The 17,517-nt window shown below is 35.6% G+C and overlaps 1 protein-coding gene across 8 annotated transcripts in view; it reads right to left on the bottom strand.

Annotated features, from left to right (window-relative positions):
• PPHLN1 (periphilin 1) overlaps positions 1 to 17,517 on the bottom strand; it is a 138,764-nt gene that overhangs the window by 36,981 nt on the left and 84,266 nt on the right. For all 8 annotated transcript variants that reach the window (XM_060657896.2, XM_060657900.2, XM_060657901.2 and 5 more), the window contains one exon: positions 4,512 to 4,652. In XM_060657896.2, coding sequence (XP_060513879.1) covers positions 4,512 to 4,652 — 141 coding nt within the window. The remainder of the gene's footprint in view (positions 1 to 4,511; positions 4,653 to 17,517) is intronic.

The following is a 17,517-nucleotide window of genomic DNA, read 5'->3' as shown; positions in this document are numbered from 1 at the left end:
TTTTTTAAAAGATTCCTCACTGATAAAATAGCAAGTAGTGGGATGCACTTAATTTCAAATCAAATAATTCAGTAATAGGTATGTGAGGACTTGTGAGATATGACAGTTAAGGGGTTAATGACAAATACCTGAGTCAGATTATGAATCACCCATACTTTTGTAGGTTGTCTATCTAGGAATTACTTATAATGACAGGAGAAATTTTGAAATCTCTCTAAGCTAAGAAGCTAGGAACCTCAAAAAATACTCTGGTAAGTCAATGTGAAAGTGGCCCAAATTGGGTAAGAATGGGTAAATCTAGGGAAATGAGGGTTAAAAAAAAAAATACACACACACACACACACACACACACACACACGCACGCACACACACACACACACACACACCATAGGATCCAAAACATAAGGCATAAGGAGGCTAAATGTGCTGTGGCAATAGAATGAATCATCTCCATTAAAGGATACTGAAGTACAAGGGGATGATTCAAATGATCTCTATCTAGCAACACAATATTCAGAGATGCAACCTGATGTCTTCTGGCTCAAGGATTTTAGACTGTGGTTCTCTGTGCATATTTAACTATTAATGTGGGGAGCTTGATTTATCAAAAAGCACCAACATTTCCAACCCTATTAAAATTCTTAAATGTCCAGGATGAGATGGCAATAATGTGGCAAAGAACATGAATATGCTCCCTCACTGAAATGATTCAGATACAATCTACCTCCATATATATATATGCCCTTAAACATCAAATAGCCACTTTGTAGGCACTTCGAATTAAACCAAATTTTGGCCAAGAGATTAAGTTTATTTTATATTGCAATATAGCCACAAGTTAATGATTTCCTTGGGGTTGAAGCACTGAAGAATCTAATACAGAAACGCTAAAAAAAGTGTTTGTGGTAATTTATCTTTACAAGATATCTGAACATACTGCACTTGATATAACAGACAGAAAAAGCAGCTTGGGCATTATACCAATATTTACATTTCTATATTATTCCAAGCCTGAATTGTTGGCCTCATCTATGTGGGCTTTTTTGGATTATTATTTATTTTGTAAAATCATGAAATATTTCAAGCATGTGTAAAAATATAAAGAATAACTCCTGGACAGCTGTGTAACTACTAGCTGGCTTTCTCAAGCCTTTGCATTATTCCTATTCATTTGGCATTTAATCCCTAAAACTAAAATGTGCAGAAGTTGAAAATGAAGAAAACAAGGGGGAAAAAATCCCCTTAAAACTACTTTTTCTTTAAAAAAAAATTTTTTTTAACGTTTATTTATTATTGAGAGACAGAGAGAGACAGAGAGAGACAGAGAGAGACAGAGCATGAGCATGGGAGGGGCAGAGAGAGGATGAGACACAGAATACAGAGTAGGCTCTAGGCTCTGAGCTGTCAGCACACAGCCCGAAGCAGGGCTCGAACTCACAAACTGCGAGATCACGACCAGAGTTGAAGTTAGACGCTTAACCGACTGAGCCACCCAAGTGCGCCTTAAAACTACTTTTTCATTTTTAACAATCACTATAACTTTTAGACACAAATTTATAAAATAGTTATATATGATTATTTACTAGCTTTCTGACATTTTTGGAGTTTTTAAGGTTTGATTTTCTTGCCAATATATGTAAACCAAAGTGCTCTATTAAGAACAGAGTTTAGTAACATTATTAAGTACAATAATTTATTTTTAACATATAAAATTATTTATATTTAACATTATTAATTTTTGTTTTATAATACTTCTAATAACTATCTTTACTTCTCTAGTCATATCAGAATACAGTAATGTTCTTTTAGATTTTTTAGATCATCTGTTTTGCTATTAAAATCTCGATATTCTTTAGTGTCAGATTTTTCATGTTTTAGAACAATGGGCAGATGAAATGAGAAATCTAGTCATACTTATAGGTCAAACATATATGGATGGATGTCTATAAAGTACTACACAAACTGATTCCATGCTAAAAATTTTAAGTGTGTACTGTTAAACTAGGCTGTTTAGCTGACTGGTAGCTCATCTTTTCAAGATCAAATAAATCAACTATGAATAATAAGAGACAGGAGAAATATTAATAAATGACAACCCCAAATCCTCCTACCCTGCTACTTCAGTCAAATTCTTCTACCAATTATATTTTTAAGAGAAACTCTCCTTTAAATAACTGCTGTTTAACTACTAGGAATTTATCCAAAGGATACAGGAGTGCTGATTCATAAGGGCACTCGTACCCCAATGTTTACAGCAGCACTATCAACAGCAGCCAAATTATGGAAAGAGCCTAAAATGTCCATCAGCTGATGAATGGATAAAGAAGATGTGGTTTATGTACACAATGGGATACTACTTGGCAATAAGAATGAAATCGTGCCATTTGCAGCAACGTGGATGGAACTGGAAGGTATTATGCTGAGTGAAATAAGTCAGAGAAAGACAGATATCATATGTGTTCACTCATATGTGGAACTTGAGAAACTTAACAGAAGGCCATGGGGAAAGGGAAGGGGTAAAAATAGTTACAAACAGACAGAGAGGGAGGCAAACCATAAGAGACTCTTAAATACAGAGAACAAACTGGGGGTGGATGGGGACGTGGGGGAGAGGGGAAAATGGGTGATGGGCATTGAGGAGGGCACTTGTTGGGATGAGCACTGGGTGTTGTATGTAAGCGATAAACCATGGGAATCTACCCCAAAAACCAAGAGCACGCTCTATACACTGTATGTTAGCCAATTTGACAATAAATTATATTAAAATAAATAAATAAACAAACATTAAAAGAATAACTGCGTTTAGGTGGAAAAGAAAAATAGTATAAATCATTCATTCAATAAACACTTATTAAGCACTTACTACAAAGTGCTGGGCCTAGGCACCGTATTAGGTGATCAGGTTAAGATGCAGTGACTTAGTGACTCAGGGGCTATTCAAGGAAGGGTCACTTCTAGGTTTATGACTCTATCCACCATCCAGAGAACAAATATTTCTTTTGAGCCCACTACATGCCAATCATTGTATTAAGTAATGGAGATAAGGGATAGTCACTGCTCTCATGAAGCTTCCATTTAGGAGGGAGACAAACAAATAAAAACATATGTCAAGTAGTAAAAAAATAACCCAAAAACTACAAAGAAAACTAAGAGTAAAAGGACAAAAGGACAGTAATTCTACATAGGATAATGATATTCATATCCATGTTAAAGATACATCTGATGAGCAAACCTTTTATGCTCTCAATTAACTGGTATCTTGTAAGGCACCACTTTCATATCACCAAATTAAACACGATTTTTCTCAGTCTCCATTTTCCTTCTATTCTTCCAAGCATCTGACACTGACACCAAGCATGCTGACCACCTCCAGTTTAAAACTCTACTGGCTTACATGAAACATCCTGTATTTATTAGATTTTTATCCTTTGCCATTGGGGTAGCATCAATATGAGCTGTACAATCACAACCAGGATTTACTTAAGATGTTCTCCTATCCAACCAAGGCAAATAGATTTTAACTGATATGAAAGTGGAAAGTACCCTGAGAAAAGATTTAACTTTATTAATTCCCAATAGGTTTCAGAAGACTATATAATATGACATTTACTCAAAGCACTGGAGAGTAACATCAAAAACACTTGTACACACTGAGTAATGTAGAGAATTGTGAAATCACTATATTATATACCTGAAACTAATATAGCACTATATGTTAATTACACTGGGGAAAAAAATACTTATACAACATGTTACATGTTATAAAACCCTTTCAAATTTTATTTACTTCATTTAATCCTCTAAAGTTATAATACACCATGAGGCAGGTAATATTTCCATGTGAAAACATTTTAAATTTTGCTATGTATAATGAGCACATGTGAAGAGGACTGAAGAGAAAATAGTTTTAAATCTTAATAGGTAAGACAAAACCTCTAAACTTATTCCAATCCATAATTATATTTCACACTATATTAAGATATAGCTAGAAGGTTCTGACCTATGATTCCCTAAGCAATCTATTTAATCTATTAAAAACAAGATCCTAACTTTTCAGAATGATATCATTAAAATTAAATCTATATACTTATCCTTTACTTTTTCTTTACTATTTGAAAAATGCTTAGAGTGTAATGAAAAACATAAACATCTGTAATGCCAATATTCTTAAAACAACATCTGCTAACATTTTGGTATATTTAACATTTCTTTCAGCCCATTCCTGTTAATTTTAATAGTTTAATTGCTTCATACTACCATGAATACTGATATTCCTTAAAAAAGAAGTTTGCTTTTTACTTAAAAAATAAAAAAGTAAACAAGAATAGGGGACCAAACTGATCAGTATTACTGTGAAATCAAATTAAGCAATTTTGATATTTTTTTAATTTCAGAATCACAAGTGAAAAAAATCAAAATGACATATTTATTCAATAAATATTTACTATAATTACCATGTGCAAAATGACAGGAACAAAGGATTATATACTTAAAGAAGACTGAATTCTCACCTGTTCAATCTCTTTGGTTTTTGATGCTATTGCTTTAGAGCGGCTGGTTAGCTGACTGTCTTCAAATAATTCCATGCCATCTGTTGCATTTGACTCAGGTTCTTCTGGCTGGTCAATAAACAGTGGTGCTGTGGATCCTGCCTTTGAAAAAAATTAGAAAACCTTAATTACATACAGCATTTCACATGACTGTTTATAGGCCTTAACTGGCACATTATACCAAGAGAAAGTGCTACATTCAACCAGTTTTAAGAAGACACTTTCAATTTCACTCTGCATAATATGTGAGGAGGACCAAAGAGGAAATGATTGCTACTTTTTAAATTTTAGAGAAGACAAAGATTCTAGGCTTATTCCATTCCAAAATTATATTTCACATTACATTAAAATACAGCTAGAAAGTTTTGTCCTGTGGCTTACTCCTTAAGCAATTTATTTAAGAAACAGTGAAGAGAAAAAGTCTAATTGGAAGTGAATGGTATGTGCACACATAAACATATTAAAAAAGAACATGGAAAAGGGTTCTACTTTCAGAAGTTAAAAATACCTTGCTCCTGTAGCAAAAAAAAAAAAAAAATTATCAAAATCACTGAAAAGAAAATCCCCCAAATAATAATCACTATTTTATAGCAACAATTCATTAAATACATAATCCCACAAAAAGTCCATAGCTAACTACTGTACTTTCCAAAAACACTTTTGTGACAAAGAAAAAACTGAAAAAAAAGGGGGAAACAATTATTTAACTACATTCGTTTATTCAAAAATTTACTGTGCGACACGTAAAGCAGCATTATCTACAACAGCCAATTACAAGTAGCCCAAATGTCCACCAAGAGATGAATGGGTAAAGAAGAGGTGGGGTATGTATACAATGGAATATTACTCAGCCATAAAAAAGAGTGCAATCTTGCCATTTGCAACTACATGGATGGAGCTAGAGAGTATTATGCTAAGTGAAATAAGCCAGAGAAAGACAAATAGACAAATACCATGTGATTTCACTCATATGTGGAATTTGAAAAACAAAAATGTAAAAAGGGGAAGAAAAAAAAGAGAGAGACACCAAGAAACAGACTTTTAACTATACAGAACAAACTGATAGTTACCAGAGAGAAGGTAGGTAGGAGACTAGGTTAAACTAGGTTAAACTAGGTTAAACTAGGTGATGGGGATTAAAGACAGCACTTGTGATGAGTACTGGCCATTACATGGAAGTCTTGAGTCACTATATTGTACACCTGAAACTAATATTACACTGTATGTTAACCAACTGGAATTTTAACAAGAACTTAAAAAAAATGTTACTGTGTGACAGAGAAAGGAATATGGCAGCACAGTAGGAAGACCCTATGCTAGCCACAAATTCAACTAGATAATTATAATCCTAAATACTCCAGAAATCAACCTTAAGATTGGCAGAACAAACTCCACAACTAAAGGTAGAGGAGAGGCCATAATGAAGGAAGTAGGAAGTGCAGAGAGATGGCTTGGGAGAGAAAAGAAGGATGGTGGCTGCTGTGGTAGTGAGGAAGCTATGGTTGCAGAGAAGGGTGACAGACAGACTAACACACAGGGGAGTGCCTGGGAGAAATGAATCCCATAGCAATTGGCTTGGAAAATGAGAGGGGATGAATTTTTTGAGTTCTTGTAACCAGGCTAAAGCCTGGAGTTCTGAAGGTCAGCGAGCTTGACCCTGGGGAAAGCTGTGGGGCATTGGGATTGCTTTTAGAGAGAAGGCAGGGGAAACAGTCCTCGAACATACAGAGGGTAAACAGTGATCTGAAGAGCACCTGGGGCACACAGTGGGTAGGTTATTCCCTCATCTTGGAGTGTGTCCCAGAGAGGCAGCATTCATGAAGAGAACACTCCAGGAAAAAAGGGACAGGCAACCACCTTTTCCCTCCCCAGTCCCTCAGTATAAGCATAGAACCACCTATGAGATCCAGCGCAATGACAATACTGCCTACTTAATTTGCTTACACCAAGGCCTGTTCCTGCACCCCACTGTACTCTGGTAGAACTGCCTTTCCTAGTCACACTGACCTCAGTTCCAGCATCGCAGGCGCCCTTGCCAGAAGACCAGCCCAAACCCCTGCCCACATCCTGTCTCCTGATCAGGGAGTTTTGCAGAGCCTCAGTTCCAGTGCTGGTGGCAACAGGTCTCACATCTAGTTAAAACATGCTACATTCACACCAGGGACTAAACACTACCCACAACAGGCAAAGAGAGTCTCTGCAGATGACTGTCCTAAAGGATAAAAAGGCCAGGAAAAAACAGCAGAGCACATATGAAGCAAACGCTGGAGACAATACTGGAAGAGACAGACCCTGAGCACAGTGGACACTACACACCAGGGCACTCACTACAAGACCTCTTCTTCACAAGACCATTACCTTCAAGAACAGGAAACATAATAGCAAATTTCCTAACACAGAGAAACAGGCACAGAAACTTAGGCAAAATGAGAAGACAGAGGAATCTGTCCCAAATAAAACAAAAGGACAAGGCCATAGCTGGAGAGCTAAGCAAAAGAGAAGCAACATGTCTGATGGACTATTTAAAGCAATGATCATAAGGTTACTCACTGGACTTGAGAAAAGAGTGGAAGACATGGTGAGACCTTTAACAGAGAAACAAAAAAGAAACAATCAGAGATGAAAGGTGCAATAAGCAAGATAGGATATATGCTTGATGCAATGAACAGCAGACTGGAAGAATCAGAGGAATGAATTAATGAGCCAGAAGACAGAGTAATGGAAAGTTAGCAAGATGAACAAAAGACAGAAAGAAGAATTAGGCAAAACGAGAACAGACTTAGGGAACTCAGTGACTCCATCAAAGTAAAAACATTCACATTAGAAGAATTCCAAAGAAGAGAGAGAAAGAGAAGTAGAAATTTTATTTGAAGAGATAATAGCTAGAGACTGTCTTAATCTGGAAAAGGAATAGATATTTAGATCCAGGAGGCACAAACAACCCCCAACAAAATCAACAAAAGCAGATCCACACCAAGACATATTACAATAAAAATCGCAAAATGTACCAAAAAGAAAAAATTTTAAAAGCAGCAATACAAAAGAAGATGGTTACACACAATGGAAACCCCATAAGCCTACCAGGGGATTTTTCAGCAGAAACTTTCCAAGCCAGAAGGGAGGGGTACCATACATACAAAGTGTTGAGTGGGAAAAATCTAGAGCCAAGAATACTCTATCCAGCAAGACTATCATTCAAAATAGGAGGAGATAAAGAGTTTCCTGGACAAAAAGTGAAAAAGTTCATGACCACTAAATCAGTCCTGCATGAAATATTAAAGGGCCTCTGAGTGGAAAGGAAGACCAAAAGTGACACTATGAAGGAAGGAAACACAAAAGCAGTAAAAATGACTATTTTTGTAAATATCAGTCAAGGAACTCACAAAATAAAAGGATGTAAAATAGGACAACATATCAAAATGTGAGGAAGAGTGAAGAATGAGTTCAAACTTAACCGCTGAGTTAACACAGACTGCTATATGCAGAATATGTTATAAACAAACCTAATGACAACCACAAATCAAAAAGTACTAATATATATGCAAAGAATAAAGAAAAATGCAAATATATCACTAAAGAAAACAAGCAAACCATGAGAAAGACAAGACAGGATCAGAGAAAATCTTCAGAAACAACCACAAAAGAGGTAATAAAATAGCAACATGTATAAATCAATAATTACTTTGAATATAAATGGAATATAAATCAAAAGACACAGAGTAACAGAATGGCTAAGAAAACAAGACCCATCTATATGCTGCTTACAAGGTACTCATTTTAGACCTAAATACACCTGCAGATTGAAAGTGATAGAATGGAGAAACACTTATCATGCAAACAGAGGTCAAAAGAAAGCCAGAATAGCAATATTTATATCTGACCAAATAGACTATATTTTTAATTTCATTTGTTTTAAGTTTACTTATTTGAGGGAGACAGAGACATCACGAGTAGGGGAGGGGCAGAGAGAGAGAGACAGGAAGAGAGAGGAAGAGACAGGAAGAGAGAGGAAGAGAGAGGAAGAGAGAGGAAGAGAGAGGAAGAGAGAGGAAGAGAGAGGAAGAGAGAGAAAATCCCAAGCAGGCTCCGAGCTGGAGCACAAAGCCTGATGCAGGACTTGAATCTATGAAGCCGTGAGATCATGACCTGAGCCAAAACCAAGAGTCAGACACTTAACCGAATGGGCCACCCAGGCACCCCTATTTATTTTTATTTGAGAGAGAGAGAGAGAGAGAGAGAGAGAGAGAGAGAGAGAGAATGAATGAATGAATGAATGAATGAATGTGAGTGGGAGAGAGGGACAGAGGAAGGGAAAGAATTTTAGCAGGCTCCACACTTAGCATGGAGTGCAATGTAGGGTTCAATCCCACAACCCTGGGATCATGAACTAAGACAAAATTAAGGTCAGATGTTCAACTGACTGAGCCACCCAGGAGCCCCAGACAAAGAGACTTTAAAACAAAGACTTTAAGAAGAGACAAAGAAGGATGCTATATAACTATAAAGGGGACAATACAACAAGATGTAACAATTGCAAATATTTATGCCTCCAACATGGAAGCACCCAAATATATGAAACAGTTAATAGCAAACATAAAGGAACTAATAGATAATAACACCATAAATGTAAGGGACTTTAAAACCCGCTTACATCAACAGACAGGTCATCTGAACAGAAAATCAACAAGGAAACAATGGTTTTGAGCAACACACTGGATCAGATGGATTTATTCAGAACATTACATCCTAAAAATACAGAATACACATTCTTTTCAAGTACACTTGGAACATTCTGTAGAACAGATTATATAATAGGCCGTAAAAGAAGCCTCAACAAACTCAGAAAGATAAAATTATACCACACATCTATTTTGACCACAGTGCTATAAAATTAGAATCAACCACAAGAAAAACTCTGGAAAGAACACAAACTACATGGAGGTTAAAGAACATGCTACTGAACAATGAATGGGCCAACCTGGAAATAAATAAAAAAGTACACGGAAATACACAATGGTTCAAAAGCTTTGAGATGCAGCAAGAGTGATTGTAAGAGGGAAGTTTACAGCAATACAGGCCTACCTAAGGAAGCCAAAATAATCTCAAATAAACAACTTAAACCTAAAGAAACTACTAAAAGAACAACAACAAAAAAAAAACTAAAACCAGCAGAAGGAAAGAAATAATAAAGATTTGAGCAGAAATAAATGACACAGAAACTAAAAAAAACCAACAGAACCTAGATCAATGAATCCAGGAACTATTCCTTTGGGAGAAAAAAAAAACAATAATCAATGAAATTGATAAACTTCTAGTCAAACTTATCACAGAATAGTATGAAAAAAAGTATATGCCAACAACCAAGACAAAATGGATAAATTCGTAAAAACATATAACCTACCAAAACTGAAAGAAAATTTGAAAGAACAATTACCAGCAAAAAAAGTGATTCCATAAACAAAAACTCCCAACAAACAGAAGTCCAGGACCAAATGACTCCACAAGTGAATTCTACCAAATATTTAAAGTAGAGTTAATACTTGTTTTTCTCAAACTATTCCAAAAAATATAAGAGGAAGGAAAACTTCAAAATTCATTCTATGAAGCAAGCATTACCCGGAAATCAAAACCAGATAAAGATACCACAAAAAAAGAAAACTACTGGCAATATCTCTGATGAATGTAGATGCAAAAATCCTCAACAAAATATTAGCAAACCAAATCCAAGAATACATTTAAAAGATCATTCACCATAATCAAGTGCGATTTATTCCCCTTGTACATCACAGGAGTGGTTTGATATTTGCAAATCAATCAACGTGATACATAACATCAATAGGCACAGAAAAGGCATTTGACAAAGTACAACATCCATTCATGATAAAAAGCCTCCACCAAGTAGGTTTAGAGGGAAAATACCACAATGAGATAAAAGCCAGATATGAAAAACTCACAGCTGACATTATCCTCAATGGGGAAAAACAGAGCTTTTCTCCTAAGGTTAGGAACAAGACAAGGATGTCAATTCTCACAACTTTTATTCATCATAGCACTGGAAGTTCTAGCCACAGCAATCAGACAACAAAAAGAAATAAAAGGCATCCAAATTGGTAGGGGAGAAGTAAAACTTTTCATAATTTGCAGATGATATGATACTATACATAGAAAATCTGAAAGACTCCACCAAAAAACTACTAAAACTGATAAATGAATTCAGTAAGGTTGCAGGATACAAAATCAATGTACAGAAATCCACTGCATTTCCATTTACGTAATAATGAAGCAGCACAACGAAACCAGAATAATTCCATTTGCAATTATACCAAAAATAATAAAATACCTGAGAATAAACTTAACCAAAAAATGAAAGACCTGTACTAAAATATAAGACACTGATGAACAAAATTAAAGACACAAAAATATGCAAAGACATTTTATGCTAATGGATTGGAGGAACAAGTATTGTTAAAATATCTATACTACTGAAAGCAATCTACAGATTTAATGCAATCCCTATCAAAATAGCAACAGCATTTTCCACAGAACTAGAACAATCCTAAAATTTTTATGGAACCACAAAAAAGAAAAGAAAAGAAAAGAAAAGAAAAGAAAAGAAAAGAAAAGAGAAAAGAAAAGATCCAAATAGCCAAAGCACTCTTAAAATTTTAAGAAAAACAAAGCTCGAGGTATCTCAATTCCAGATTTCAAGTTGTATTACTGTAATCAAAATAGTATGGTACTGTTACAAAAACAGACGTATAGATCAATGGAACATAACAGAAAACCTAGAAAAATAAATATGATCAATTAATCTTCAACAAAGCAGGAAAGAATATCCAATGGGAAAAAGACAGTCTCTTCAACAAATGGTGGTAGGGAAAGTAGACAGTGACATGCAAGAGAATGAAACTGAACTCTTTCTTAAACCATACACAAAAATAACTTCAACATGCAAAAATAAACTACTGGGAATATATCAAAATAAAAAGCTTCTACACAGCAAAGGAAACAATCAACAAAACAAAAAGGCAGGGGCACCTGGATGGCTCACTCAGTGAAGTGTCCATCCTTGGCTTGAGTTAAGATTTCACGGTTTGTGGGTTCCAGCCCTGTGTCGGGCTCTGTGCTGACAGCTCAGAGCCTGGAACCTGCTTCAGATTCTGTGTCTCTCCCTTTCTCTGTCCCTCCCCCGCTCGCTCACTCTCTCTCAAAACTAAACATTAAAAAAAAAATTAAAAAAAAAACTAAAAGGCAAACTACTGAATGGGAGAATATATTTGCAAATAACATATCTGATAAAGGGTTACTATCCAAAATACATAAAGAATTGATACAACTCAACACATTATAAAAACAAATAATCCAATTAAAAATGGGTAGAAGGCAGGAACAGATGTTTCTCCAAGGAAGACATCCAGATGGCCAACAGACACATGGAAAGATGTTCAACATCATTCATTATAAAGAAAATGCAAATCAAAACTACAATGCAGTATCATCTCACCCCTGTCAGAATGGCTAAAATCAATGACACAAGAAACAACAGGTGTTGGCAGGGATGTGGAGCAAAAGGAACACTCATCTACTATTGGAATACAAACTGGTACAGCCACTGTGGAAAACAGTATGGAGGTATGCACTACTCGGTATTTACAAAAGTGCTAATTCAAAGGGATACATGTACCCCTATGTTTATATTAGCATTATTTACAATAGCTAAGATATGGAAGCAGCCCAAGCGTCCATGTACTGATGAATGGATATAGAAGATGGGGTACATATGTGCAATGGAGTATTATTCAGCCATAAAGAAGAATGAAATCTTGCCATATGCAACAACATGGATGGAGCTAGAGTGTATAATGCTAAATTAAGGAAGTCAGAGAAAAACAAATACCATATTATTTCACTCATATGTAGAATTTAAGAAACAAAACAAATGGGCAAAGGGGGGAAAAAAGGGAAAAAGAGAGAGAGACAGAAAGAAAGAAAGAAACAAACAAACAAACAAACAAACTGTTAACTATAGAGAACAAACAATCTGATGGTTACCGGAGGGAAGGTGGGTGGGGGGATGGATTAAATAGGTGATGGGGATTAAGGAGCGCACTTGTCATGATAAACACCAAGTGATATATGAAAATGTTGCATCACTATATTGTACACCTGCAAGTAAAATAACACTGTAAGTTAACTAACTGGAATTAAAATAAAAATTTTTTTAGAAAATTAATAAAAAAATTTACTATATGACAAATACCAAACACTGTTCCAGGAACAGTGGATACATCAATGAACACAACAGAGCAAAGTTCTTGCCTCCATGTAACTTGCAGTAAGCAATGACTTAGAGTAAACTGTAAAGTCTGAGCTCATATATTCTACTGCCGCATATGTTAGGTAGGTGGGAAATGAGAGGGAAAAAAAGAAATAGAACATATTTCAAAAACTGAATTTTAAAAAATTAAGTAGTGGCAAAAAGCAGTAGGTTTAGTGAAGTCACAAGATATATATTAATGAGTGGTAATTTTCACTAGGAAAAGCACATCAACTCCTAGTGTATTGGGAGTGTATACTGACACAACTTCTTTACACAGTAATCTGGCAGCATGTATTGCAATTTAGTACATGCGCCTTTCACCCAGCAATTTCACCTCTAGAAACTTAATCTACAGATACCGACATGAGCAACAGATACTAACATATGGCTGCCACTTATAGCAAATGACTGAAAACAACCTACATGTCCATCATTAGGACAAATAAATTATCCAGTATGTAGAACTATGGGATATTAAGAAATCATCTAAAAGAATAACAGCCTATAATTGTTGTATAATGCACTCTAATTTTTCTCCTGGAACATTCTGGAGGTCATTCATTTCCTATCAATATACTGCCAACTGTGTAAAAAAAGAGAGAGAGGAAGTATGTGTGTATGTACATTTATGCATATACATATATATATATGTACACACACACACACACACACACACACACAAATGATCTCTGGAAGGATGCTATCTATGGGGAAAAATGTAAAAAAAAAAAGGGGGGGGCGGGTGGTGGTTGGCTCAATAGGAATAACTTAGAAGTAAGGAGTAGGATGGAAGGGAGATGCTACACATTTTTGTGACATTTGAATTTCTGACATGTACATGTATAATCTACTTTTTTTAAAACCTGGTTTTCACAAGTCTAAGTTATATATTTTAAGAGATTTCAACTGAAAATATACCAATCACTTATGGAAGAAAGCAGTGAAAATCAGGGAAGATGCCACAATAGAAAGCATCAGAAATCTGTCTCCTAACATAAACAACAACTGCACTGGAAAACGTTGTCTGATGTAAGTATTCTGGAACTCTGGATTCTCCTGAAGGTTTGCAACTTCCAGAGGAATACACGGAAGGTAAACTGAGGTTAATTTCAGTTCTTGCCACAATAGCAGCTATCCATCCCAACCCTCAGCCACTTGGTGGGTAGGTACCTGAGGTTGGGCAAAAAGGACCCCATTTTCCAAACATCAGGAATCTGTGCTCTGATCACTGATTGGGGCTTGTGATCACAAAGGAGTAAACAGCCATTGCTCATATCTCCTACTATTGTTTCAAACCCCTCCTATTATGGCTGAAGTGACTCCCGTGAATTAAGCTGCCAGTACCCTTTTTCCTTTATTTTTCACTTCTTCACCTTTTGAAAGTTAGATGTTAATATTAGGACATTAACCCTGCTTATATGGGGCAAGTTAAAAAGTGACTGTACATTCTAAGACTCAGAAAGGACTTTAAACTGACACCTAGACTCATCCTCAGCACACAGACACCACACAACAATAGAAAGGGGTGTGGGGAGAATATCTGATTTCTGGAATTATCGGTTATTAGATTCAAATGCCTACTGTTCAAAAAATCACAAGGCATACAAAGAAAGAAGAAAGTAAGGCCCATTTGAAGGAAAAAATAAATCAATAGAAACTGTCTCTGAAACAGACCTAACAATAGGTCTACCAGAAAATAAATTTTAAACTATGGTCTCAGGAAGCCTGGCTGGCTTAGTCGATAAAACATGCAACTCTTTTTTTTTTTTTTTTAAGTTTATTTATTTATTTTTAGAGACAGAGACAGAGGGAGAAGGGGAGGGGCAGAGAGGGGGAGGGAGAGAATCTCAAACAGGCTCCACACTGTCAGCACATAGCTTGATTCGGGGCTTGAATCCACAAACCATGAAACCATGACCTGAGCCAAAACCAGCTTAACTACTGAGCCACCCAGGCACCCCAAGCATGCAACTCTTGATCTCAGGGCTGTAGGTTCAATCCCCATGTTGGATGTAGAGATTACTTAAAAATAAAATCTAAAAGAACACAACACAACAAAACTACTGTCTCAGTTGCTCAAAGAACTAAAGAATGTTGTGAAGAAAGCCAAGAAAATGTGTGAAGAAAACAGAAATACCAATGAAGAGACAGAAAACCTAAAAAGACACCTAAAAGAAATCACAAAGCTAGGAAGTACAATAGCTGAAATGAAAATTTTGTTACAGGGATTCAAAGGCAGATTTGAGTAGGCAGAAGAATCAGTGAACTTGCAATGGAAATTATGGAGTCTGAGAAACAAAATGAAAGAATATTAAAGAAAGGTGAACAGAGCCTAAGGAATCTGTTGGGACACCACCAAGTGGACCAAAATATGCACTATGGGAGTCCTAGAAGAGGAAAGTAGCAGAAAATATTTGAATAAATAATGGCTAAAAACTTCAAATCTGATGGACGACTTAAATATAAACATCCAAAGAAGCTTAACAAAACCTAAGTTAGGTGAACTCAAGACTCACACCAAAATACATCATAATCAAATTTTCAAAAGACAAATAAAAGGGAGACTCTTGAAAGCAGTGAAAAGCAAACTCATCATATACAAGAAAAAAATCATTTTCTCATACATGGAAGGTAAAAAAAAAATAGATTTCTCAGCAGAAACTTTGAAGGCAATATTACAGTAGGCCCATATTCAAAGTACAGTTGATCCTGAACAACATGGTGATTGGAGGGCTAACCCAGTCAAAAATCCACGTATAACTTTTGACTCTCCAAAATCAACTAATAGCCTACTGTTAATCAGATGCCTTAATAACACAAACTGTCAATTAGCACATATTTTGTAAGTTGTATGTATCATACACTGTATTCTTATAATACCTAATTCTTATAACAACTTTTTTTTTTTTTTTTTGTATTTCTATGCTATACGGTTTGTCTGCGAGCCTTTTCAAATTGATGCAAATCTCCTGGGGCACCTGAGTTGCTCAGTTGATTGAGCATCTGACTCTTCATTTCAACTCTCGTCATGCTCTCATGGTTTATGAGTTCGAGCCCTACAATGGGCTCTGTGCCAACAGCACACGGCCTGCTTGGGATTCTCTGTCTCCCTCTCTCTCTGCCTCTCCCCCTCTCTCTCTTGCTCTCTCTCAAAAATAAGTAAAAATAGACATTTAAATTGTTACAAATCTCCAAAGTGTCTTCCAACACACTTACTGAAAAATATCCACATATAAGTGGACCTGTGCAGTTCAAAGCCATGTTGTTCAAGAATGACTGTAATAAAAGAAAAACTGTCAACTGAGATTCCTATATCCAACAAAACTATCCTTGAAAAAAGGGTAAGAAATCAAGCCATTTTCAGATTAACAAAAGTTCAGGGAGTTTATGACTAAATCTGCCCTGCAAGGAATGCTCAAGGGGATCCTCCAAGGTGAAATGAATGTACACTAGGCAGTAATTTGAAGTCTTTCAGAGAAATAAAGAAAGATCTCAATAAAGATAAATACCTGGACAATTATAAAAACTAATATTACTGTACCAATGCTTTGCAATTGTTTTTTTTGTTTTGTTTTCTACACATGATTTAAGAGACTAATACATTTAAAGGACACTATTGGTGTAAAAGCTAGTACTACTATAACCTTGGTTTATAACTCCAAATCTTGTTTTCTAGATAACTTAAGAGACGACTGCATTTAAAACAATTATTAGTATTAGTTCACATTTTGGGGATGCAATGAATCAAGATGTAATTTTGTGATATCAACAACCAAAAGGCATGGAGATGGAGCTGGAAAGGAACAGAGTTTTTGTATGTTATTGAACTTAAGCTGATATAAATACAAATTAGTGTTATAACTTTAGGATGCAAATGTAATCTTCATGGTAACCATAAAGAAATAGGTACAGGATATACACAACGGGCACCTGGGTGGCTCAGCCGGTTAAGCATCTGACTCTTGATTTCAACTCAGGTCATCTCACAATCGTGAGAACAAGTCCTGCATCAGGATCTGTGCTGAGTATGGAGCCTGCTTTAGATTCTCTCTCTCCCTCTCAACCTAACTTTACAACTTAAGGAACTAGAAAAACAGAAAAATCATAACTAAACCCAAAGATACCAGAAGGAAAGAAATATTAATGGAAACAAATATTATATATTTTTAAAAGAATACATACAAAAGGAAATTAAGAAGGAACTTAAAAATTTCACTGCCCACCAAAGAACAAAACAAAAATCAATTAAAAACAAAAGAAACCAGAATGCAGGAAATGAGGGACAAAAAAGCTACAGGGCATACAGAAAACAAATAGCTCAATGACAGAAGTTGAGTCCCTTCTTCTCAGTAATTATTTAATGGATTAAACCTTCCAATCAAAGGGCAGAGGTTGGCAGAGTAGATAAAAACACAGGATCCAACTACATAATGTCTATAAGAGACTTACTTTAGACTCAAAGACACAAACATGTTGAAAGCAAAAGGATACAAAAAGATAGCCCATACAAATAATAACTATAAGAAAGTAGGTGTGGCTACACTAATATCAGACAAAACAGACTTTATGTCAAAAAAGGTTACAAGAGACAAGAGTATATTAATAAAAGGTCCAATACAGCAAGAAGATATAACAACTATAAACATC

The sequence above is a fragment of the Panthera onca genome, chromosome B4, assembly GCF_046562875.1.
Source record: "Panthera onca isolate mPanOnc1 chromosome B4, mPanOnc1 haplotype 2, whole genome shotgun sequence".
Lineage (NCBI taxonomy): Eukaryota > Metazoa > Chordata > Mammalia > Carnivora > Felidae > Panthera > Panthera onca.
This window is presented reverse-complemented; position numbering and strand designations above follow the sequence as displayed.